Source organism: Lissotriton helveticus, chromosome 6, assembly GCF_964261635.1.
Source record: "Lissotriton helveticus chromosome 6, aLisHel1.1, whole genome shotgun sequence".
Classification (NCBI taxonomy): Eukaryota; Metazoa; Chordata; class Amphibia; order Caudata; family Salamandridae; genus Lissotriton; species Lissotriton helveticus.
In genome coordinates, this window is record NC_136067.1 from 2053028683 (window position 1) to 2053055134 (window position 26452).

Here is a 26452-nt window from a genome sequence, read left to right on the forward strand (position 1 = left end):
TGTGCTAGGCCCTAGGAGCTACAACAGCTGGTTCAGTAGAACTCAGAGTATTCTAAGATAAGTTATATGTACCTCTAGTACTTATGTGATCTTTCACAAGATATTCTTAGGATATGTGTGGTAAAACAACAGCAAGCTCAAATCCCAACCGCTGCTCACCAATGTGAGAAGTTGGCCTGATATATAATGTTCACTATTCTAGTGAGCACTTTGTATCAGTCCAAACAACCCTTATTGATGATTGGTTGTAAGTCAACCTTATAGACCAGCTATCCTAGTAGCATGGATACGAGCAGTCTAAGGCTAAGACTCTAGAGGGCGTGTTAAGCCAGCTGTTTTACCATCACATTACCCCTTGAACACCCAGTGAAAGGACACCACACAAGTTGTTATGAAAATAAATGTATATTTATTTCTAACAAGTCTACCCTGAACTCTTTATGAGTCAGGGAGCTAAGCACAATACAAAACTCTTATGAAAATACTTTAAGTCGCACAATTTACACAAATGCCCGAGGGGCACGAAAAACCATATACTACAAAAGTGGAATGCGAATTACTAGCAGGTAAGTAACGATTCTCAGAGGCTTTGGGATCGCTAAGACTGGACTACTGAACCTTTAGATTACTAGCAGGAGGCCTAGGGAACTCGGGTGCAGAGTGTGCACTCTCACGCGGGATGCGGGACAAAGTCTATGGAAGCTAGTATTCACAAAGTTAGTGTTCTCGGGCGAACCCGACTAGGTAGGTCAAAAACGAAAGTGGATCTGGACCCTTGAATAGTGAGGCTATGCTGAGGCACCGAAATGCCGAAGTTACCTAGCCCAGGGGCTGCAGCTGCATAGGTCTGAAAAGACGTCGGGATTCTCCGTTGACGAACCAGGAGCCTGAAGGAAAGGAGTTGCTGGCAGGCGACCAGTGAAGATTGTTCGGGTGATCCAAGCCTGGATCGAAGAAAGATGACACCTGAAAGCAGAGGGGACCAAGTTCGTGACTACTAGCCAGTAGTCAGGTGGCACCAGGAGGGCACCGGGTGGTAGTCACCTCGACTAGGTGAGTGGGCGATGCTGGGCTCTGTAGTCTCACGGACCAGGAGGCGTTGTCGGCGACCAGGATGGAGGTACGAGCTGTCCCACGATGGATGATGCTCTCGACGTCCCTGGACCCAGGATTGGGGCAACAAGTCTTGGCAAATTCAAGCCCACGCGGTGGACCTAAAATGGCGTCTGGAGTGGACCAGGAGGGTCCGGGGTGCTCCTCTCTTGGAAGGGAGCAAGGGCCAGTCCGGAGCAACCAGACCAGCAACAGTGATGTCGTCGGGCGTCGTTAAGAAGGCCACAAGCCAGCGGGCTAGTAGCCAAACAACGCGGTGAGCAGCAAAAAGCAGAAGGGCCCCACGCAGATCGTGGAGATGCTGGGAGGCTGAACTTCGGTGCTGGGGCTGCTCAGGGTCGGGGCTTCTCGGACCCCAAAGCACTCACCAGAGGATCCCTCGGCGGTCGTGCTGGAAAGAAGTCGTGCAGTCTTGAAGATGGCCGGTCCCTCGAGGTCTCGTCGCACCCACGGTTCTCAGCTTAGCTGTAGAGGTGGGTAGAGGTCAGAGGTTCCAGGGAAGCCGGTTCTCGTCGAGCTGGGCAGTCAGATTCCGGAGGAAGGACTTGCAGCAGACCGCAGTGTTCTTAAGATGGTGCCTGCGGATGCAGGGTGACTACTCCTTAGTCACAAGGGAGAATCTTGAAGAAGAAATCTTGATGTCCTTTCGTAGAAAGTCGTGTCTTGATTCCAAAGATGATCTGATTTGGAAGGGGGCCAGTTCCTACCTTTATCCTGCAAAAAGGGGCTGGCACGCGACTAAGTCCTGCCCTATGGGTGGGACCAGGAGGGGGGTGGTTACACCCCTCTCCTTTGGCGGGCTTTCCCCAGGCCAGGGGCTGGAGTGCCCCTGGAACTGGTTTCAGCCGGCCTATGCACAGTGAGCACCGGGGTGCCACTTGCAGTCACCTTCCTCTAAAGCCCTGCCTACCTAGAATACACAAAATCCTGTCTGGGACGGTGCTGGCACCGCCCCTGGCAGGAAACCCTTTGTCCTTGCCTCCTGGGCTGGGAGGACTCCCAGCAGCAGGAGGGCAGACTTGGCGGTGGCAGCATCCATTTTGTGGAGCTAAGGCTCTGTCTGACTTTAACCGGGGTTACAGGTTACATACATGTCGTGTCCCTCTAGAAGGGTGGAATGCTAACCCCGTCGCCAGAATTGGCGAGGGGTTAGTATTCCAATTCGTATGACACCTTACTCGACATGTTTTGATAAAGCGATACCAGAGTTGGCATATAACCGCGAGGATTATAATGCACTTAAGAGTATATGGTATGCGATATCATGGAAACGGCTAAGGGATGGATCCCGAAAGCCGCAGACAGGCTCAGCTCATGCCAGAGCACTATCTCACACGATTCCAAGCACTCTGCCTTCAGGATTGATAAGGCCTGCCATAGGAGTGACTGATAGGAATATATGTGTCCATTTTTAGGGTTAGATATAGGAATATTATATCTAAAGCAAAGGGTGTTTACACCACCTTGCCCCAGCTGTCGTGCAGCCAGTTGTGTCAGATTTGGATGGCCAGCCAGGGGTGGCATAATACATGCTGCAGCCCCTGGTAGGCCCTGGGTACACCTATGCCCTGGGTACCTAAGGTACACTGTACAGGGACTGATAAGGTGATTCAGTATCCAATTAGATATGTACCTAAGGTACATGGAATCCATTTTACAGAGAGAGCAGTGGGCCTGGGGTCCTGAATAGCAGGGCCCCAGGTCAACTAAGTCAGAAAACCAGCAAAACACCAGGCAAAAAGTTGGGGGCAACCATAGTCAGGGATCTACCTTCCTACAGGAACTAAGAGCCTGAAGCTCACTCACCCTCCTTGCCGAGGTGATTGCTACTAAGAAGACCGTCTTGAAAGACAAAAGCCTCATGGGACACTTGTGTAAGGGTTCGAAGGGGGAACCCATCAAATAGGTTAACACAAGATTCAAATCCCAATGAGGAATAACAAAAGGAGTAGGAGGGAATCTATTAGTGAGTCCCTTCAAAAATCTTAAAACCACTGGAGACTTAAAAAGAGAAGGCTGATCCGGCAAACAAAGAAAAGCCGACAAAGCAGAAAGATACCCCTTGACCGTGGCAACAGCAAATCCTTGCTGCGCCAAAGAAAGAGCAAACTTCAAAATGTCAGACAAATGAGCCTTCAAAGGGTCAACATCTCTCTCCCTACACCAAGAGACAAATTTAGACCACCTATACGAATAAATGGACTTAGTGGAGTCACGCCTGGCAGAAAGAATGACATCCACCACATCGTGTGGGAGAGAAAAGGAATTCAAGTTGCCCCGTTCAATCTCCAGGCATGAAGGTGTTATGTCTGGAGGTGGGGGTGTAGAACCTGCCCCTCCATCTGAGAGAGGAGGTCTGCCCTGTGAGGGAGACGGAGCGGCGGGTGAGAGGAGAGGTGGAGAAGGTCCGTGTACCACACCCTTCTTGGCCAATCCTGGGCGACCAATATGACTTGGGCCCGGTCCTGGCTAATCTTCCTCAGAACCCGAGGAATCAAGGGTATGGGAGGAAACGCGTAAAGGAGTTGACCTTTCCAACTCAACTGAAACGCGTCCCCCAAGGCTCCTTGCATCGGAAACTGGAGACTGCAGAATGACAGGCAGTGAGCATTCTCGCGAGTGGCGAACAGGTCCACCCGAGGAGTCCCCCACATCTGAAAGATGTCGTGAACCACCTCCGGATGGAGCCTCCACTCGTGTTCGGCAGAGAACTGCCGACTGAGACTGTCTGCACGAACGTTCAGAACCCCGGCCAGATGATTTGCCATCAGACAAATCTGATGATCCTGAACCCAGGACCAGAGACGCAGAGCCTCTCTGCAGAGACACTGCGACCCCACTCCTCCCTGTTTGTTGACATACCACATCGCGGTTGTGTTGTCCGTCAGGACTTGAACTGACTGACCGCGAAGGGAAGGGAGGAAGGCCTTGAGCGCCAAACGTATCGCCCGCAATTCTAGAAGGTTGATATGAAGCAACCTTTCCTCTGGAGACCAAAGCCCTTTGACCTCCAGGTCCCCCAGATGAGCACCCCACCCTAGAGTGGATGCATCCGTTATCACTGTGGCCACCGATGGAGGAAGTTGAAAAGGCTTTCCTTGAGACAGATTGCCTTCCACGCCCCACCAAGACAGATCCGCTGCAGTTTCTCTGGAGATCCTCACTGACTCCCTGAGATCTCCGTTGTGTTGATACCACTGCCTCGGAGGCACCACTGGAGTGCCCTCATGTGCCAGCGTGCATAATTGACCAACAGAATGCAAGAAGCCATCAGACCGAGCAGACGAAGGACCTTCAAGACTGGAACAACCGCTCCATTGTAAAATAAAGGAATAATTTCCAGTATGTCGTGAATCCTTTGAGGTGGAGGGAATGCACGACATACAGTAGTGTCCAGTACCGCACCTATGAACAGATTGCGCTGAGAGAGCACCAGGTGAGATTTGGGCACCTTTATCGAGAAACCCAACCTGTACAACAACTGAGTTGTAACTTGCAGATGGTGGAGCACCTTCTCTGGTGACTCTGCTTTGATCAGCCAGTCGTCCAGATAAGGGAATACTGGTATTCCCGACCTTCTGAGATGGGCTGCCACCACCGCCATCACCTTGGTGAAGACTCGAGGTGCAGTAGTAAGACAATACGGAAGGACCGCAAACTGGTAGTGTTGCGATCCCACCGTAAAACGGAGATACTTCCTGTGCGACTTCAGGATTGGGATGTGAAAATACGCATCCTGCAAGTCGATCGACACCATCCAGTCTTCTTCCATCAGCGCTTGAAGAACCTGTGCAAGTGTGAGCATTTTGAACTTCTCCTGTTTGAGACAGAGGTTCAAAATTCTGAGGTCCAGAATTGGTCGAAGTTTGCCATCCTTCTTGGCTATCAGGAAATACCGGGAGTAGCACCCATGACCCCTTTCCTGCTCTAGAACCACCTCTATTGCACCCTTTCTGAATGGTGCCAGGACTTCTTCCTGCAGGAGAAGAAGATGGTCCTCCGAACAATAACCTTGGCAAGGAGGGTAATTGGGAGGGAAGTCCTGAAAAGGAAGTGCATACCCATTTTCAACGAGATTGAGAACCCAAAGATCTGATGTAACCGATTCCCAATCTCGTAGAAAATGAGTAAGCCGACCCCCTACCAGACCCACATGATCCAGAATGGTGGATCTAGGGCTGCTTTGCTGATGCGGGTGGGGGTTGGGCATTATTGGAGGAAGTGGAGGAAGAGGAGACTTGACGCCAACGACCACGACCCTTCTGTCTACCCCTATAGGATTTGTACAGAGGGTTCTGCTGCTGCTGTTGTTGCTGTTGGCCTTGCCTGAAGGGATGAAAAGAGGATCTACCGAAACCTCTAAACTTCCTAGTTGCCGACCCTCTCGTCTGGAGACCCAAAGAACAAGTTACTTACCTTCGGTAACGCTTTTTCTGGTAGATACTATATCTGCCTGTGGATTCCTCACCTTGTGAATATCCCCCCTTGCGTCAGCAACATTCGGAAATTCTTTTGTAGCTTCGCGCCGACGTGGATCCGGACGTCACAGAGGCACGGCATCGCACGCGACTTCGCTGACGTCACCGACGCCTACAATAGGCCCACGCCGGCGTGATGACATCAGTTCCGCCCTTTTTTCCGTGCCATCGAGGCACACGGACGGACCGATGACAGTAGACATATACACAGTATAGAAATCAAGGTAACACACACAGTGTGAAGCAAATGCAATAAAACATTTGAAATAGACAAACCCTTGACCATAAAATAATACATCATATAAACAACTGGCATAGAAGAGTGGACAACGGGGAGGCGGGTGGGTCAGTGAGGAATCCACAGGCAGATATAGTATCTACCAGAAAAAGCGTTACCGAAGGTAAGTAACTTGTTCTTCTGATAGATACATCTGCCGTGTGGATTCCTCACCTTGTGAATAGAGTCCCACAGCAGTCCCCACTCCCGGAGGAGGGTGTCCACTCTTCTAAACCAGGAAATCCTGAAGGACAGAGCGCGCAAAGTGACCCTCCCTCCTCACTTCGGAATCCAAGCAGTAATGCTTCGCGAAAGTGTGGAGGGAAGACCAAGTTGCCGCTCTACAAATATCCTCAACAGGCACACCTCTAGCCAATGCTGAGGTCGAAGACTTAGCTCTAGTTGAATGAGCCCTTACACCCTCTGGTGTGTCCTTACCGGCCAGAGAGTAGCAGATCTTAATGCAGAGGACGATCCATCTCGACAAAGTCCTCTTATGTACCGCTCTTCCTTTCTTGCAGCCAGCAAAGCCAATGAAGAGCTGGACATCCACTCGACAGTCTTTAGTTCTGTCCAGGTAAAAAGACACCGCCCTCTTGGGGTCCAGACGGTGCAACCTCTCCTCCTCCTTGGAAGGGTGAGGGGGAGGATAAAAGGTAGGAAGGGTAATGGATTGACCAAGGTGGAAAGGAGTCACCACCTTTGGCAGAAAAGCAGCCCTGGTCCTAAGAACCATTCGTTCAGCATGAATGGTCAGGAATGGGGGCTTGGAACAAAGAGCTTGAAGCTCACTTACCCTCCTTGCCGAGGTTATTGCGACGAGGAAAACCGTTTTAAACGTCAGAAGCCTCATGGGACATTTGTGAAGAGGCTCAAAAGGAGCACCCATTAAAAATGTCAAAACTAGATTCAAATCCCACTGAGGCACAATAAAAGGGGTAGGAGGGAACTTATTAGTGAGGCCCTTCAAAAACCTTAAAACAATAGGAGATTTAAAAAGAGAGGGCTGGTCAGGCAAACAGATAAAAGCCGACAGCGCAGAAAGATAACCCTTCACCGTGGCCACAGCAAGCCCTTGCTGTGCCAGAGAAAGGGCAAACTGGAGCACATCCGATAAATGGGCCCTCAAAGGGTCTATAGACTTCTCCCTGCACCAAGCAACAAATTTGGACCACCTATAAGAATAGATGGACTTAATGGAGTCACGCCTGGCTGACAAAATGACATCCACCACATCGTGAGGGAGAGAAAAAGAAATCAGGTTGCCCCGCTCAATCTCCAGGCATGAAGGTGTAAGGTCTGGAGGTGGGGGTGTAGAACCTGCCCCTCCATCTGAGAGAGGAGATCTGCCCTGTGAGGGAGACGGAGCGGTGGGTGAGAGGAGAGGTGGAGAAGGTCCGAGTACCACACCCTTCTTGGCCAATCCGGGGCGATCAAAATGACTTGTGCCCGGTCTTGGCGAATCTTCCTCAGAACCCGAGGAATCAAGGGTATGGAAGGAAACGCGTAAAGGAGTTGATTTCCCCAACTCAACTGAAACGCGTCCCCCAAGGCTCCTTGCAACGGATACTGGAGACTGCAGAATGACAGGCAGTGAGCATTCTCGCGAGTGGCGAACAGGTCCACCCGAGGAGTCCCCCACATCCGAAAGATGTCGTGAACTACCTCTGGGTGAAGCCTCCACTCGTGATCGGCAGAGAACTGCCGACGGAGACTGTCTGCACGAACGTTCAGAACTCCGGCCAGATGATTTGCCATCAGACAAATCCGATGGTCCTGAACCCAGGACCAGAGGCGCAGAGCCTCCTTGCAGAGACACTGTGACCCTACTCCTCCCTGCTTGTTGACGTACCACATCGCGGTCGTGTTGTCCGTCAGGACTTGAACTGACTGACCGCGAAGGGAAGGGAGGAATGCCTTGAGTGCCAAACGTATCGCCCGCAATTCTAGAAGGTTGATGTGAAGCAACCTTTCCTCTGGAGACCAAAGACCTTTGACCTCCGGATCCCCAAGATGAGCACCCCACCCTAGGGTGGATGCATCCGATATCACCGTGGCCACCGATGGAGGCAGTTGGAAAGGCTTCCCTTGAGACAGATTGCCTTCCACGCTCCACCAAGACAGATCCGCCGCAGTTTCTCTGGAGATCTTCACTGACTCCCTGAGATCTCCGTTGTGTTGATACCACTGCCTGCGGAGGCACCACTGGAGTGCCCTCATGTGCCAGCGTGCATGGTTGACCAACAGAATGCATGAAGCCATCAGACCGAGCAGGCGAAGAACCTTCAGGACTGGAACGACCGCTCCATTGAAAAATAAAGGAATCATGTCCTGTATGTTGCGAATCCTTTGAGGAGGAGGGAATGCACGACACACAGTAGTGTCCAGTACCGCACCTATGAACAGGTTGCGCTGGGAGGGCACCAGGTGAGACTTGGGTACATTTATCGAAAAACCCAACCTGTGTAACAACTGAGTTGTCCCTTGCAGATGATGGAGCACCTTCTCCGGCGACTCCGCTTTGATCAGCCAGTCGTCTAGATATGGAAACACATGAATCCCCGATCTCCTGAGATGAGCTGCCACCACTGCCATCACCTTGGTGAAGACTCGAGGTGCAGTAGTAAGACCAAACGGAAGGACCACAAACTGGTAGTGCTGTGACCCAACCGTGAAACGGAGATACTTTCTGTGCGACTTCAAGATGGGAATATGAAAATACGCATCCTGCAAGGCGATCGACACCATCCAGTCTTCTTCCAGCAGCGCTTGAAGAACCTGTGCAAGAGTGAGCATTTTGAACTTTTCCTGCCTCAGGTAAAGGTTCAAAACCCTGAGGTCCAGGATTGGCTGAAGCCTGCCATCTTTGTTGGGGATCAGGAAATACCGGGAGTAGCACCCCTGACCCCTTTCCTGCTCTGGAACCACCTCTATTGCACCTTTTCGGAACAGTGCCAGGACTTCTTCCTGCAGAAGAAGCAGGTGGTCTTCCGAACAATAACCCTGGCAAGGAGGGTAATTGGGAGGGAATTCCTGGAAAGGAAGTGCATACCCATTTTCTACAAGATTGAGAACCCAAAGATCCGATGTTATTAATTCCCAATCTTGTAGAAAATGTGTAAGCCGACCCCCCACTGGGCCCACATGATCCGGAATGGCGGATCTAGGGCTGCTTTGCTGCGTTGGCCGGGGGTTGGGAAGGAGAGGAGGAGGAGGAGGAGGAAGCTTGACGACTTCTAGGGCGGGATCTTTGTCTGCCCCTGTACGACTTGTACAGTGTATTCTGCTGCTGTTGAGGCTGCTGCTGGGATGATCTGTAAGATCGAAAGGAAGATCGGCCAAACCCTCTGAAACGTCTTCCAGTAGTACCCCTGGACTGAAGACCCAAAGATTTTGCAGTGGCCCTACTGTCCTTAAAACGCTCCAAGGCAGTATCAGCCTTCTTGCCAAATAAGCCTGACCCATCGAAAGGCAAGTCCATCAAGACAGACTGGACGTCTGCAGAAAACTCTGATGATTTGAGCCAGGCAGCCCTCCTGGTGGCCACGGAGGAGCCCATGATCCTTGCCACCGAGTCCGCGGTGTCCAGACCACTCTGGATGACCTGCCTCGCAGCTGCTTGAGTGTCCGAAACAACTTCTTGAAAATCCTTCCTGTCATTCTCAGGAACCTTCGGAATCAACTGCTTGACAGAGTCCATCAAAGCATGGATATACCTCCCCATCAGACACGTAGCAGTGGTTGATTTTAATGCCATACTGGCTGATGAGAAAATCTTTTTGGCACTTTGGTCTTGCTTCCTGGATTCCTTATCTCCAGGAACCTGTGGAAACGCACCAGCAGATTTCTTTGAGCAAGCAGCCTGCACCACCAAACTCTCAGGCAGAGGATGCGTTGTTAAAAATGCAGGGTCCTCCGGTGCAGCTCTATACCTCCTCGCCACTGTCCTAGAAACTGCAGGAGCAGATATGGGTTTTTTCCAGACCTCATAGATAGGCTCAGACAAGGCCTCGTTGAAGGGCAACATAGGTTCAATCACAGATGAGGGTGAATGAAGCACCTCAGTCAAAATATTAGGTTTGTAATCAGCAGTGGGTAGAGTGATGTTCAGTAAACTCGCTGCTTTTTTAATAACAGTGTGGTAAGGTACCACATCCTTTGATGGAACATTTGATACAGAAGCCAATTCCCATTCAGGCGATAGTTCAAGCCCACTGGCCTCACACAAATCTTCAAAGGGATCCTCAGAATCCTGCAACTCCCCTTCTTCAGTATCTGAATACCCATATTTCTCCTCTTCTAGAAGTCTCTGGGCCTTTCTCCGAGATCTTTCCTTCACAACCGAAGCCAAAGGATTCGGAATCGACTCCGACGGTGTCGGTGCTGGCGTCGAACCCGACGTCGGACGAGGTCTTTCAACACGAGGTCGGACAGAATCCTGCCTCGGAGTCGTAGGTAACGGCGTCGATGGGATCGGCGTCGATGGCACCGGCGTCGCGCTCTTCGGCGTCGGCGACACCAGTGGTGTCGGAAAATGCCAATGCGGTGGTAGAGCCGGCATAAAAGGCATGAAGGGTGCAGGGGCATAAGCCTGTGGAACCCCTAAGTTAAAGGCCATAGGACCCGTGGGACCAACAGGTGCACCAGACGGGAACATTGCCCTGGAATAGACACCAAACATGGCGTTCAGGAACTGAGAAGGATCCTGACCTGGAGTCGGAAACTCAGGATATGGACCTCTGGGATGTTCCTGAGGAGGTGGAGTCGACACGACGTCGACCTCTTCTTCGGGTGCAGGAACCGGAGTCGACGAACCATCAGGTGCCGGAACCTCGGCTCCACCAGCCCCCTGCTCCTCACCTTCATCCTCCTGACCAGAAGGATTGGATAGAATCGGAGAATGGACCTGTTCTTGAGGTTCGGGTGAACCCGGATGCGAAGCCTCCTCATGTTCCGACTCCGAAACCTCTACTTCTTTATTCATAAGCTTGACCTGGGACTTCGGTCTTGAGCCAGATTCCTTCCCAGAGTGATGACGTGACTCATGGCTCCTCTTCCTGTGTTTCTTCTTAGAAGACTTCGAAGCGTGAGCCGAAGACGACTCCGAGTGTGACCTCGAACGAGACCTCGACCTCGACTTCGACCGACGAGATCGAGACTTCGAAGATTTTTTAGCCTTCTTGCTCTTGAGTTTTGCCACGAGGAGTTTTGTCTCTCTCTCTCTCAAGGCTTTCGGAGTCATCTTCCTGCAGCAAGAACAGTCCTCGACATCATGGTCGGAGCTTAAACACCAGACACAACATTTGTGAGGATCGGTGATAGACATAGTCTTGCCGCATTCATCGCAGGCCTTAAATCCAGTTTTCTTCGACGACATCCCGAAGAGAATGAAGATAGACACAATAATACGAAAATAGTAACAAAGTAACTGTAAGCTACTACACGATCCCTGAAAACCGTTAGCGTCGATGACGCGGAAAAAAGGGAACTGAAGTCATCACGCCGGCGTGGGCCTATTGTAGGCGTCGGTGACGTCAGCGGAGTCGCGTGCGATGCCGTGCCTCTGTGACGTCCGGATCCACGTCGGCGCGAAGCTACAAAAGAATTTCCGAATGTTGCTGACGCAAGGGGGGATATTCACAAGGTGAGGAATCCACACGGCAGATGTATCTATCAGAAGATCTTGCAGTAGCCTGGCTATCTTTAAATCTTTCCAAAGCGACATCTGCCTTTTTTCCAAAAAGGCCAGTCCCGTCAAAGGGTAAGTCCAGTAACGTGGATTGCACATCCACAGAGAAATCAGAGGATTTCAGCCATGCGGCTCTCCTGGTGGCAACAGTAGAGCCCATAATCCTGGCAACAGAATCAACTGTGTCCATGCCACTCTGAATTACCATGCGTGCCGCAGCCTGAGTATCGGAGACCACTTCATTAACGTTCTTTCTATACTCCTCTGGAAGCTTAGATGACAACTGCTTCACAGAATCCATCAATGCATGGACATACCTCCCCAAAAGGCAAGTAGCATTAGTGGATTTTAGAGCCATGCTACCTGAGGAGAAAATCTTCTTAGCAAACTGATCCAACTTTTTAGAGTCCTTGTCTGCTGGCACCTGAGGAAAAGAACCTGCAGACCTGTTAGAACAAGCGGCTTGTACCACAAGACTCTCTGGTGAAGGATGTGAAGAGAGAAACTCGGGGTCACCAGGTGCTACTCTGTAGCGTCTTGCAACAGACCTTGAAACAGCAGGAGCAGTCAACGGCCTCTTCCAGACCTCCTTTATCGGATCAGTTAAAGCCTCAGTGAATGGCAATGTAGGCTCAATAATAGAAGGAGAGTGCAAAACTTCAGTAAGGATGTTAGGCTTGTACTCAACAGTAGGTAAGGTTAAGTTGAGAAGATCTGCAGCCTTCCTAATAACAACATGGTAGGGCGCCACTTCCTTAGATGGTGCATCAGAAACCGAAGGCAAACCCCACTCAGGAGAGAGCTCCAGACCACTAGCACTATGTAGGTCTTCAAAATAATCATCCTGATCAAGAAGCTCACCCTCTTCCACATCAGAATCTTCACCCCTTTGTTTCTTCCAAGAGACGCTGAGCCCTGCGCCTCGACCACTCCACACGAACCGAAGTCGACGGATCCGGTAACGACTCCGACGGAGCCGGTTCCGACGTCGAGCGAGGAGCCGGGGCAGCTGGAAGACGAGACTCACGGACTGGCGTGGCACTTCGATCCAAACTACGAGGTCGATCCGGAGCCGGCGAAGCCGCATGCGGAGTCGAAGACCTCGGCAGAGCCGTACCGAGCCACGGTGTAAGTGGCGCCGGCATAAATGGCATAAATGGAGCTGGGGCGTAACTCTGAGGAATGCCCAAGTTGTAAGACAACAGACCTATGGGACCAACAGGCGCACCAGTTGGGTACATTGCTCTCGAGTAAACTCCAAACATCGCATTAAGGAAATGCGAGGGGTCCTGTCCAGGACCAGGAAAAGGAGGGTAAGAACCTACTGGATGTTCTGTAGGAGGTCGTTCCGACATAGGCTCATTTTGACCCTCTTGATCCACGGGAGTTTCCATAGGAGTCGGAGTTCGAGGAACTACCTCTTCTTCTTCCTCATGCTCCGAAGAATGTTGAGACACCGCATCCGGTTCTTGTCCCGGAGTCGGGGAACATCCGAGAGACTGAACAGGAGAAGGAGAAACGAAGTCCTTATGATGCTTACGAGACTTCTTCTTCGAATCCGAAGACTCCTTTCCCGAATGATGCCTAGAGCTGTGCTTTCTCCTCTTGTGTTTTCTCTTCGAAGAGCTCGAAGCGTGACCCGACACCGACCTGGATCCAGATCTCGATCTCTCCCTGGATCTCGACCTCGCTCTGGACCTCGACCTCGAAGCCGACCTCGACTTCGAGCGTGATTTTTGTCTCGACTTCGAGCGTCTCGACGTCGACCTCGAAGATCTTCCAGTCTCTCTTCCCTTTACCTTCGCAAGAAGAAGTTTTGCTTCACGTTCTCGTAACGCCTTAGGGTTCATCTTGAAACAGGACCGACAGTTCTTAACATCGTGGTCCGATCCAAGACACCATAAGCAATCGCCATGAGGATCGGTGATCGACATCATGCGAGCGCAGGACCCACATTGCTTGAATCCTGTCTTCCTCGACGACATCCTCGATGAAGAAAGAAGAATTAAAGGAAAAAACAGCAACACTGTAATAGTAGAAGATACTAAGTATCGCAGAAGATCCCAGAAACCGTTAGCGTCGAAGACGCGGAAAAAAGGGAACTGACGTCATCACGCCGACGTGGGCCTAATAAGGAGTCGGTGACGTCAGACGGAGTCGCGCGCGATGCCGTGCTCCTATGACGTCGTCCACGCCGGCGTGCTACGAAGAAAAATTCCGAACGTTGCTGACGCAAGGGGGATATTCACAAGGTGAGGAATCCACACGGCAGATGTATCTATCAGAATTGCTGATATTGCGCATTCTCTTCGGTGGCAAATTGATCTAACTGCTGCTGAAAGAGACCTTGCACCACCTCCGAGTGAAGACGCCATTTGTAATCCATCATGGACCTGCGGCTGAGTCCGTCTGCCTTGGCGTTCAGAGAACCTGCCAGGTGTTGAACACCAGTGATATGCCCTGATGTTCCAGCCATGTCCAGAGACGGAGAGGCTCCTGACCTAGTGTGCACGACCCCACACCGCCTAGTTTGTTGCAGTACCACATGGCAGTAGTTGTCCGTGAACACCTGCACTACTCTCTTCCCCGGACAGAGGGAAGGAATGCTTTGAGTGCAAGACGAATCATCTGAAGCTTAAGAAGGTTAATATGGAGCCAGGACTCTGCCGAAGACCAGAGGCCTCTGATCTCCACACCTTTCCCATGTGGCCGTCCCATCCCAGAAGTGATACATCTGTTACCACTATGAACTCTGGATGGGGAAGGGAGAGGGATCTGTCATCGACCCAATCCTGGTTCATTAGCCACCACTGCAATTGGTGTGCAGTGCCCTCCGAGACCTGGACTCAATCGGACAGGTTCCCCATATGTTGTGACCACTGGAACTTCAGGTCCCACTGCAGAGCCTGCATATGCCATCTGGCACGATCCACCAGCAGGATGCAGGAGGCCATCTGGCCAAACAGCCGGTGGGTCATCCTGACCAAATCCCAGGATAGAGGCTGAAAGATCGGAATCATATCCCGAATATCCTGGACTCGCTGTTCGGGAGGATAGACCCGAAACTGCATCATATCCAGATCCACTCCGATGAAGAGGAGCTTCTGAGAGGGAGCCAGGTGCGACTTCGGCACATTGATGGAGAACCCCAGGGAATGCAAGAGGTCGGCCATAGTCTGGAGGTGGGAGACGACAGCCTGGGGAGAGCGTGCCTTCAACAGCCAGTCGTCGAGATAGGGGAAAACTGGAACCCCTGATTGGCGCAGATGAGGTGCGACCACCGTCCTCACCTTCGTGAACACCTGAGGGCGCTGGTAAGGCCAGAGGGGAGCACGGTAAACTAAAAATGCTCATGGCCTACCATGAACTGCAAATAGTGCTGGTGGACCGGCAGGACGGGGATGTGAAAATAGGCGACCTGCAAGTCCAACGCTACCAGCCAGTCTCCAGGGTCGAAGGCAGACAGAACCTGAGCTAGAGTCAACATTTTGAACTTCTCCTTCCGGACGAAGCGGTTGACGTTCCTGGGGTCCAAGATAGGACGCAGGCCTTTGTCCTACTTGGGCACCAGAAAGTAGGGAGAGTAGCAACCACAACCTACTTCTGGGGCAGGAACTCGCTTGATGGCTCCCTTGGCCAAGAGAGCCATATCTTCCTGCTGGAGAAGGCCAGATGATCCTACGACATTCAATGGTACTGAGGTGGCTTGGCTGGGGGGAGGGTGTAGCCCCTTTGGACTATTTGCAAAACCCACCTGTCCGACATGATGGTGCGCAAGTGGGAGTGGGGTGTTGGGAGAGGAAAGTGGGGTGTTGGGAAAGGAAAGTGGGGTTGCCCAGGGCCGGGCTGTGGCGTCGGGCAATCATCCTATCCACAGGAGGCCCTGTGTTGGGCCTGGACCAGGTGCCCAAAAGGATGTCAGGTTAGGGCTTCATTGATTCATCGCTGCTGGCTGAAGCCCCTCTGTCAGGAGGTTAGTCCTGACTGCTACTGTAGGCAGCTCGAGGTTGAGAGCCTTGGCCGCCCTACGCAACACCACTGCATAAGAAGCTCCCTCCTCCGTAGCCGCACAACGTGACCTGGACCTCGAATGGCGCAGAGCCGACTGCCGGGCCTCGAGAAGCTTTCAGGAGCGCTCCTGAAAAGACTTCGGATTCATGGCCCGGCAGTCGGAGCACGACTTGGGATCGTGGTCGCGCTCCAGGCAAAACAGGCACACGTGGTGCGGATCTGTCACCAACATCAGCCGGCTGCAGGAGCCGCAAGCCTTGAAACCAGGCATCCCTGACATGCCCCAAGAGTTGAAGACTCAAAAACGGTGTTGACAAAAATCACCAAAAAGTCAGTCAAAAAGTGACTGTAGGTACCACTGTCTCCGGATCTGCGCTGGCTGGCACGGTAAAAGAAAGAACTAAAGTCAGCGCACGAGGGCGGTGCCTAAGTAGCTACTGGGACGTCATCCCAACGACCACGATGCCAACGACGAACAAGGAGCCAACAGACGCCACCTTTCGACGTGCAGGGGTACCACTGACGACAAACTTTCCAGTTCCAGTCTGGCGCCTGGGGGTAATTCTAAGGTAAGGAATCTACAACTAATTGTCTCTTTCAGAGACAGAAATGAACCTGTATTATTATTACACTGAAAACTAATGGTGAAGAGAGACGGGCGGCGAGGGTAGGTCTACAAGAGTGAACTCCGATGCGGACAAGGCTCCTACTATTCACACACATAAACGACTTGCCCGTCCCTGTTGAGGCACCACGTACCCATTAGGGAGGTCCTTATACTATGACTACATGAGTTTTGATATGTAGTTACTCCTGGATGGTAGCACACTATTAGAAGCACCATTCAGTGTAGATATCAAACACCACTTCTCACTGTTTCTACACATATCCGGCCTGAAGAATTGCCACGGTACTTTATGAACCAACAGGGCAAGAAACATGTCGACCCAGAGAGTAGAGCATAATAGCAAATGACTACCCCTCCCTAGGGGAATTGCCACTCTATTATATACTTTTAATAAGGTAGATTACCAGCCGGAATAAAGCTTATTTACTTGGAATACCTTTTTTAATAAAAACACGCACTCACTGCACCACACCCTATCTACACACCCACGGGCCACACACCTCCACTTCATCAAAAGGCAAAGGAACAAAAGATCTCCGACAAAGAGCCCCTTCGCGGGTGCCCGTTGGGCATTGAAGCGCCGGCCCAACTAGGAGCAGGTCCATATGATGAAGCATGACATCTAGCTTGCTGGTTGTGTGAGGACCCTAGTTCCACAAAAGAGGGATCTCCCATCCCACTACCTTCTTTCTCCAGCCCCTTTCCCCTATTCCACCACCACTAATTTGCTGATGGTTGGCACCAAACCTAGAGGAACAGCTTCGATCTCTTTTGTTCAGAAGAGAGAAGCAAGTCATTTCTCACAAAAAAAGCTTTTGTTTTCTTTCAAAAATGGATAAATATTCTTTCTACCATATAAATGGTTGAATTACATATAGGCATGTGAAACACAAATGCAATACACATATGTATACCTTGTATACACACAGAAATACACAGAACTGAAAAACCAGCTCCGAAGTACCATACAATATAACATTGAAAAGGATATTGCATCCTCGACAAACACTGCTGGTGACTAGGCAAAAAGATAATGCTGTCTGCCAAAAGTATCTTACTATGTCAGTACTACCTAAAAGACATCATACATAAAAATGAACTCTTGCCAGTAGCAACCCCTTACAGCCACACTTGACCTAAAGGGTCAAAATGAAAAAACAAACCAAACCTCTGGAAATTACCCTAAAATGGATATTCAGTTGAAACACAATACATACGAGTACAAATAAAGTTAGGAGATATATATATATATATATATCTCCTTCCTTTCAGGTAAGCAATAGATCAATGTTCATACTATGATCTCTTAACGGCAGTAAGATCCGACACAGCGCCGTATTGACGCTAGGATAAAAAAATGTATGGACAGAATTAGTCGAGGGGCTGTCAATGCCTCAAGACTCTCTGCAGGGTCAGGCCTCAACTCCAGTTCGGAGCCTTCAGCACCACCAAAACAATTTCCTGAGGAACAACAGACATTGCTCCGGAGTCAGCCGGTATCACAGGTGTGAGCACCGAAGGGCTGTGCACCGGGGTCCCTAAGAGCCTGACTGCAGCAGAGGACGAATCAGTTGGCGAAGACACAGTTACTGGACCCATCACCTTGGGGCCCAGAGGAGCTCCAGAGGAAGGTGAGGGTCCAACGATGACATGGAGAGCATCATAAGACTCATCTGGGCCCAAGTGTCTCCGGCTCCAGGGATTGAATGGAGGCGCAGGAGTGACTCTTATACAAAGTCCTCAGCACAAGCGCACGAGGAGCCGCCTAAAACCACGTAGTGAGATGAAGAAGCCCTGGAAAGCAGCGACTTCACTCACTTATGACGATACTTACTGTGAGACATAGACTTGGACCGCTGACATTGTTCACGGGATGTAACGAGATGATTGCCGGGAACAGCCTCTGGAGCGGCCCCATATCCAAACCGCAGACTGAAAAGTCGACTACTTATAAGTACTGGGGGTCCTCTACTACCACACTGTCAGGAGCTTCATTTGTCGCTCTAGCAGCACCTTCGGTTTCAGCCGTTGGCAGGTATCGCACTCTTCGGCGTCATGGCACTCGCCCAAGCACCATATGCAGATAGCATGAGGATCTGTACCTGACAGCTGCCGAGCACAAGACCAACAGGATTAAAATCCATAACGTATAGAGTTCTGCACAATTTTTCAGATGAAAAAATTGTCACAGAGAGGACACATGCGCTTCTAAATATATACATCAGAGCATGCACAGAGCTGGACGAATTCACTCCTGCCGCCGGGGACTTTGGATAGGTGGGTTCTGATGCCAGTTGAGGTGGAGTCCACAGTGTAGGCACCAGGGTAATCTCCACAATTTCCAGTTCTGAAGTAGGTGGAGCTGGAGGTAACTTAGTTGTAGTTTTTTGTCAACAAGTATAATAATTTGATTGTATATTCTTTAGGCAGATGTTTGACACGCTTAAAGGAGATCTTGATCTCTGTCTCGATCTCAACCTCGTCCAATTCAGAAGACCTTCCTTAAAACGAGCCGTAAAAATCTTGGCTCGGCGTTCCTTGATGGTATATGGATGTATCTGATGAGAGGTTTCATGATGTCCTGTCTAAAGGCAAGATACCGCGGTATTTACATGGATCCGAAATGGGCATATGTCCATCAAAACACTGTCATGACTTAAAGCAGACAGGAATTAAAACCCAAGGGGAAAATCCATATCTGGACCAAAATTCTAAATTTAGATTTGTGAGAGAAATCTAACAGAATGTGAAGCCCTTGATTCCGTCAATGGGCGCAAAAAAAAAAAAAAAAAAAACTACCATTATGCTGATCTCGGGGATATAGTACTTCAGTGATGGAGAGGGTACTCTATCGCAGATAAGACTATCTGGAAAGAGAAGATTAGTAATTATAAGCAGAGTATTATCTCCACCAAAGCTGAGTACTTTGCTGATATAATTCTGAAGGCCTCTAACCGCTCTAAAAGCATTTTTAAAGTCATCAAAGACATAGCCAATCCGTCCTGCACAAACAACAAGACTCCCCCTAGCTGTGTGACAGTTTGGCTGTCTTCTTTGATAACAAAATTAATACTATCATCAAGGGACATGAAGAAAGCAGTCTGGCTGATATGATTACTGGCCCTCTATTGGCCAGGCCGGAGGGCCGGCGAGTAATAATGGAGACTCCGGCTCAGTTACCTTGTTTGGACCATTTTGACCCACCTTCTCCCGAGGTGTTTAAACAAATTGCGCTTAGTGTGTCTTCTGGCTCACCTTTAGACCCTCTTCCACATAAGGTCTGGAAAGCGTTGGATGCTGAGCTATTTCCCCCTCTCAGACAGCTGTGTAATCAATCCTTGAACAGTGGGATAGTTCCTTCCTGCTGGAAGCAAGCAATCGTCTCTCCTTTATTGAAAAAGCCCTCATTAGACCCAGCCTGTCTTAAAAACTACAGGCCTATCTGACTTCTTCCTTACCCAGTTAAGATTGTAGAACGTCTTGTGAGGAGAGCACTCTCCCAGTTTCTCGAGGGCAATGATCTACAGGATGAGGTTCAGTATGGTTTTCGGCCAGGGCACGGCCCGAAGACTGCTTTACTGACCGTGCTGGACGATCTTCGTTTGCGTGCAGACAAGGGTCAACATGCCATCTTGATCCTATTAGACCTGTCTGCCGCGTTCGACACGGTCAACCACTCGGTCCTCCTTAAACGGTTGGAAGACATTGGGGTAGCTGGTCAGGCACTAAAATGGTTCCATGCCTATTTATCTGACAGACGTCAGGCGGTGGCCCTCCATCCTTTTCAGTCTGAGTTTACCAAAGTCCATCATGGTGTGCCGCAGGGAACTGCGATTAGCCCCATTCTTTTTAATGTCTATATGCGTCCTTTGATGGACGTTATCAGATCTTTTGGCTTAGGGGTAGTCAACTATGCAGATGACACCCAGCTGTTTCTTTCATTGGACGGTGATCAGTCATCCTCCCTGGAGAACTTTCACAACTGCATGCGGAATGTGGCTCAGTGGCTAAGAGATAACTCACTGCAATTTAATGCAGACAAGACTGAAATTCTCTGCATCCAGAATGGGAGAGTGCCACTGCATCTTCCTGCTTATTTCTGGCCTATTCATGTGGACCCCCCGCTGTCACCGTCCAAGTCTGTCCGTAACTTGGGGGTCCTATTTAATGAAATGTTGACTCTAGAGACACATGTCAATAAGACCGTGTGGACCTGCTTTTCCCTCATTAGGGCTATGAGGAAGATTCTTCCTTTGCTTCCTGCTCAGACACGCCCACTGATCGTCAGGAGCGTGATCTTGAGTAGACTAGACTACTGTAACTCCCTTTTGCTGGAATCCCCTAAGTTCTTGACTGGCAGACTACCGAGAATCCAATATAAGTTGGCCTTGTCACGTCCTCGACATTCTTCTTCTTCTCAGGCCCTTGTGGAGCTGCATTGGCTCCCTATAGTGCAGAGAATTTATTTTAAATCACTCTGTGTTGTGTTCAAAGCACTTCATGGATTAGGCCCTACACAATAACAGAGAAAATTCAGTTGGTATGCTCCTCCCCGCTGTCTTCGATCCTCTTCAGCTTTCTTGGTGAAAATTCCCCTGACCAGAAAAGTCAAGCTGGGGGGTCAGGCCTTCAGTGTTGCGGCTGCCAGACTTTGGAATAGGCTGCCCTTAGAGCTGCGACAGCTGAATGATCTTTTGCCATTCCGTAAACAAATAAAAACTTGGCTCTTTCCCATAAGCTAATGCTTCTACCGCTCAGTTCCCAGTGGCCTTTTCACTACCTCCCTCTTTTAGCGCCAGGATGCCTGTCGGGTTACAGTGCGCTGTATAAGTTTTGCTTACAATTACAATTACATCATCACGACTCCATGTCCGACATCACAGTGGAGTCTCCTCAATTTTCTGACATCAGAGAGCTATTACAAAGATTTTCGGATCCAGTCTGCACTTGTAGATATTCAAAGGTGGGGAATAGTAGCCATTATAAAATCACATTAAGCAAAGTGTTGAACTCAGTGGCATAAAACATGGTAAATTAAAAATAAGCACACAAGACATAAAGACAACATTTGATAAGTATCAACAGCAGACAAAGGAGTACAGAGTTGGAAGACAACAGTAGTGTGGCCAAAAAAGATCAAACATTCATTTGTTTTGGGCCAAGTAGAGTAAATCATTAGAAACAAGACTCCTCAGAGAAGGGGAGAGGAATGTTCAACGTGATCAACACACGTAAAAAGAATACAAGGAGAGCAAAACTCATACACGCAAGAATTCGGAGCAGAGAGAGGCAAGAAAGAGAGTTTCACAAAGCAACTAGAAGCAGGACATGAAGATGGATAGACGGGTTAAGTAAAGACTGACTTGAGAGGTGAAAGTGAGGAGACAGTAGGACCATGAAAAAGGAACCAAGTCAGGGACCATGAAGGCTACAGGGATGGAGCAGGAGACCTGATGTCCGGGAGTTAAGTAATATGTACGATGCAGATGGAAGACCTCATATGGACCAAGGAATTAAGGCAGTGAGGGGTAAAGAGATTAAGTTAGGAATGCGCCATTTTCGAGACACGTGCAAGTGGAAGGCACTTATTTTTACTAGTCTACTAGAAGTCACATTTGGTTCACTTACTTTAATTGCCATCAGAAACGTGTTCCAGTCGTCCTTGTTAGCAGCTTTACCTGGCTGTTTGAACTCAATCTTGTTCCTCAGCACTGGATAACCTGCATCAAATGAAATGAAGTGAAAAGAATGCTTTGTGATACTATTTAGACAACTACTGAATCTGCTTCTACTATTTGGTTTGATTTATCAATAAATATATAGTATGCCCGCAGAAATGGCAATAAAACAGAATGTATAGTCACAGATCGATTTTAGGCATTAAACATATTATTTCCTCTACATGAAAGTGAGCGACTCTAGAAAGTGTAATTCCACAGATGAAAATTAAACCAAAGGCAGAGCTCCTTCAAAACCATTAAGGATGGGAGTTATTCCCACCATGTGCAGGTTCACCTATTATGTGAAAATACAATCAATCTTCATCTCTGGGTCTGCCACTCTAATGGCAAGGACAATCTGTAGTAGATTTATTTATTTATTTATTTATTTTGTGGCTTGTAAAGCGCCTGGTGACCCGAAGGCATCCCCGCGCTATGAGGTTGTGAGATCCAGGAGAGGGGGGACCAGGGGACTATTTGGGGAAGAGGAAGGTTTTAAGTTTTTTGCGGAAAAGAGCGTGGCAGGGTTCAAGGCGCAGATTGCGAGGAAGTGCGTTCCATTTTGAAGATGCATTGACCGAGAAGCGGCGGCCACCGGTGCGTGACTTCTTAAATTTTGGGACTATGGCCAGATGTTCACTGTCAGATCGAAGATTTCTGGTGGCTTTGTAAGGAATGACCATGTCTTTAAGGGCGGCAGGGCCAGCCCCGTTGATGAGCTTGTGCGTGGTGCACAGGGCCTTGAACTCCACTCGCTGGCGCACCGGAAGCCAGTGCAGAGCTTTGAGGGCCGGTTTGGTAGAGGCTCTGGGAGGGAGATTCAAAATAAGCCTTGCCGCAGCGTTTTGTGCACGTTGGAGCTTGGTCAAGGTAAATTCAGGAGCGCCGAGGTAGGCGGCGTTACCATAGTCCAGCCGGGACAGTATAAGCCCTTGGACCAGCAGTTTCCTGGACAGGGGGGGGAGGAGAGGGAGAATCTTGCGAATTGATCGCAGAAGGCCAAAACAAGTACCAGCGGTCTTGGCTGCCTGGGTCTTCATGGAGAGGTCCTGCTCCAGCCAAAAACCTAGTGTTTTAATTTCTGTCTTCGGGGGGGGGATATCACCGAAGGCGATCGGCCACATTGATGGGGGAATGGAGGACCATTTATTACCCAGAAGCATGATTTCTGTCTTTGTGCCGTTCAGTTTCAGGGCAGATTCGCACATCCAGGTGTGAATATCTTGCAGACAGTGCAAAAGTTTTTCTGGGTGGTTGTCCAAGTGGGAAAGGGAGACGACGAGTTGGGTGTCGTCAGCATAGTTTACTATTTTTATCCCATATGGGGTCACAACATCTTCCAAGGGGGCCATGTAAACATTAAACAGGGTGGGACTAAGCGAGGACCCCTGGGGCACTCCACATGTTAGAGGGAGGGGGTCTGAGCGAGAGTTGCTGTCCCACACCTGAAATGAACGACCAGAAAGGAAGGATTCGATCCATGCATATACCGTTCCCCCAATTCCTGCCCTGGCCAGGCGATGGAGGAGGACACGATGATCCACCGTATCAAAGGCAGCACTGAGATCCAGGAGGATCACTGCCACTGATCCTCCTGAATCCAGGATGCATCTTGCCTCCTCGATGACACAGAGGAGGGCGGTGTCTGTGCCCTGGCCCGGCCGGAAACCTGTTTGGGACTGACGCAGGATATTGTTAGCCTCAAGGAATTGGGAGAGTTGCCCATTGACTAATTTCTCCGCCATCTTGCTGATACAGGGGAGGAGCGATATGGGTCTGTAGTTTGCCATATCGCCCGGGTCCAGTTGGGGCTTTTTCAGCAGGGCCTTGACGACAGCGCTCTTCCAGGTGGGAGGTACTGTGCCATGGGACAGAGAGGTGTTAATAAGATCCCTGATGGTGGGGGCTATGCTGGTAGACACAGTTTTTAAAAATCTGGCAGGGGCCGGGTCCAAGAGAGAACCGCTTTTCATTTTTACCAGCATGGCGGTGACCTCAACGAGGGAGGCTGCTCTGAAGGAGGTCAACCGCGGGCTGTTAGTGCAGGCGACTGTATTAGCAGGATAGAGCGGGCTGACAGATGGGAGGGAATCCAATATCCGCAGGATTTTGGACTCGAAGTAGGTGGCTAGGTCTTTGCTTCTATCCGGGGGAGGGGGAAGAGCAGCGGAGGCTGAGGGGATGTTAAGTAGTTCCTTTACTATTAGGTAGGATTCCCTAGCAGAGTTAGACGCATTTTTTATTCTATTATCATAGAATGTAGCCTTGGCTAGTTGAATGGCCGATTTGTAGCGTCTTACCGCGCTGTTGTATATGTCTTTATTGCTGTGGAGCCAGTCTTTCCTCCACAATCTCTCAGCCTTTTTACACTCTTTGCGGAGGTCTCGGAGTTCAGAGGTGTACCATGGTGCATGGCCCTTTATTCTATTTTTGATCTCCCGGTTTTTTATAGGAATGATGCTGTCAAGGGATGCGGAGATCCAGTCTCTAAATTGGGTGTCGGCCTCGTGCGGGTCTTCTGCCAGAGTCGGAGTGGAGGCGTCCAGTACTTTGGACCAATCCTCCGCCGAAAGTTTGGCCCAAGATCTAGCTTTGGTGAAGATAGGGGGTTTATGGGGATTCTTGCAAGCCCCAGGAAGAAGGAATGTGACCAAAAAGTGGTCCGTCCAGGGGAGAGGTTGGGAGTTGATGAATTGGAGAGAGGAGATATTTGAGAACACCGGGTCGAGTAGGTGCCCTTTTATATGTGTAGGACCGGTGTTGGCCAGAAAAAGGCCGTGAGCCGCTAGGTCACCGATAAGGTCGGCTGCTCCTATATCCAGGGGATCGTCGAAGTGGATATTAAGGTCTCCTGTTATTAGGAAGTTGGATGTCAGGTGAGCCGAGGAAGAGACAATTTCCAAAAGGGACGCTGCGAAGGGGGCGGAGTGGCCAGGGGGCCGGTACACCAAAAGGCCTGACAAGGAGTTGGTCGGTGTTAGCTGGATCATAAAGAGACAGCTCTCTGATTCCCGAGTTGTTATCTCACTAATTCGACAAACGAGGTGGTCCCTGTGGATGATGGCTAGCCCACCTCCTCTGCCTAGGGGGCGTGGTTGAGACATGATGAGGAAGCCCGGGGGTAGGGCCAGAACGATGTCGGAGTTTGAGTGCTCAGTGATCCACGTTTCTGTCAGGAAGAGTATGTCTAGGTTGAGATCGACAATAAGGTGATTAATAAGCAGAGCATGCCTCGGGAGCGATCTGCAGTTAAGAGTCGAGATTTTTAGGACAGGGGTTGGCACCGGGAGTTTAGGGAGGGGTAGCTTAACTGGCTTGCAGTGTTTGCAGCTCGAATAGGGGACGTTAGGAACATGCGTGGAATGGCATGTGCTGTTTTTACTGGGTCTTAGGCTAAGAAGCTCTCTTCGTGAGTAGCTTACCTTCGTGCTGGCAGGGACGGGTATAGAGTCTAGCCCTGGGCCCGGCCGTGCGCGGACGGGCGCAGACGGGCTTGCCCTAGGCGCGCCTTCGGCGCGCAAACGGCGCTCCCGCTGCGCTCGTCCGCTGCGCTGGTATGGCCGGCACATTTGTAGTTTTCAGGGGTGGGCGTGGCCTCACAGTGGGCGTGGCTATCGGCTTAGGGCGTTCCTGAATGAGCGAGGGGTCGCTGTGTCAGGGGATCGAGGAGGGCGGTGATAGCGCGTTTAAGTCGGCGCTTTAGAGCAGGTAAGCCCAGTGATGTTAAAAAATTAGAGCAAGAAGAAAATAGTGCAATTTTAAAACATAAACACACACACAGTCCTCCGGCTTTCCGCCTCAGAGGATGACACAATCAACTACAGGCGCTTTCACTCAGCGTATTGTAGCTTTCAGGGGTGGGCGTGGCCTCACAGTGGGCATGGCTATCGGCTTAGGGCGTTCCTGAATGAGCGAGGGGTCGCTGTGTCAGGGGATCGAGGAGGGCGGTGATAGCGCGTTTAAGTCGGCGCTTTAGATACTAAGTATGGAAGACTATCTGTTGATTCATTCACTTCATTTGCTTGCAGAACTGCCTCCTTCAAACTCTGATCTGTTCTTCAGTAACATAAACACACTGTAGGTAGAGAAGGTACATGTCTACTTCCTCATCAGCGCATCTACTACGAAAGTAAACATCCCCTTCCGTTACTTTGTAGAAAGAGTAGAATACTTCACCTGTAATTAGACATGGTAAGGAACGTATGCCAGTGTTAACAGCTACCAGCGAGGCTTCGTAGGTATCCCGCTCATCGCGTGGCAACACTTGGTCTACTCTTTGATCCATTGACACAGCCAGAACCCACTCCCGCACCTCCTCACGTTTGTCCACCTAGAGCAAATGCAAAAAGAAATGTATGTGAGAAATTAAACCACTTGAGATGAGGGACATAACATAGTGCTACAATTTTGTAACCAAGGCACCTACCTTTACATTACTCAAGAGAAAACAAGACAACTGCTTAGATTTCATCATAATAACAAAGAGATCTGGTCTTTATTTTTAAGGATAGCCCCAGACATACCTGGAACTATAGT

At 50.0% G+C, this 26452-nt stretch overlaps 1 protein-coding gene across 1 annotated transcript in view; it reads right to left on the reverse strand.

Moving 5' to 3' along the window:
• Window positions 1-26452, reverse strand: part of IFT172 (intraflagellar transport 172) — a 1142656-nt gene that overhangs the window by 100101 nt on the left and 1016103 nt on the right. The window contains exons 46-47 of the mRNA XM_078650113.1: window positions 26093-26246; window positions 21825-21916 (exon numbers count right to left, since the gene is read on the reverse strand). Coding sequence (XP_078506239.1) covers window positions 21825-21916; window positions 26093-26246 — 246 coding nt within the window. The remainder of the gene's footprint in view (window positions 1-21824; window positions 21917-26092; window positions 26247-26452) is intronic.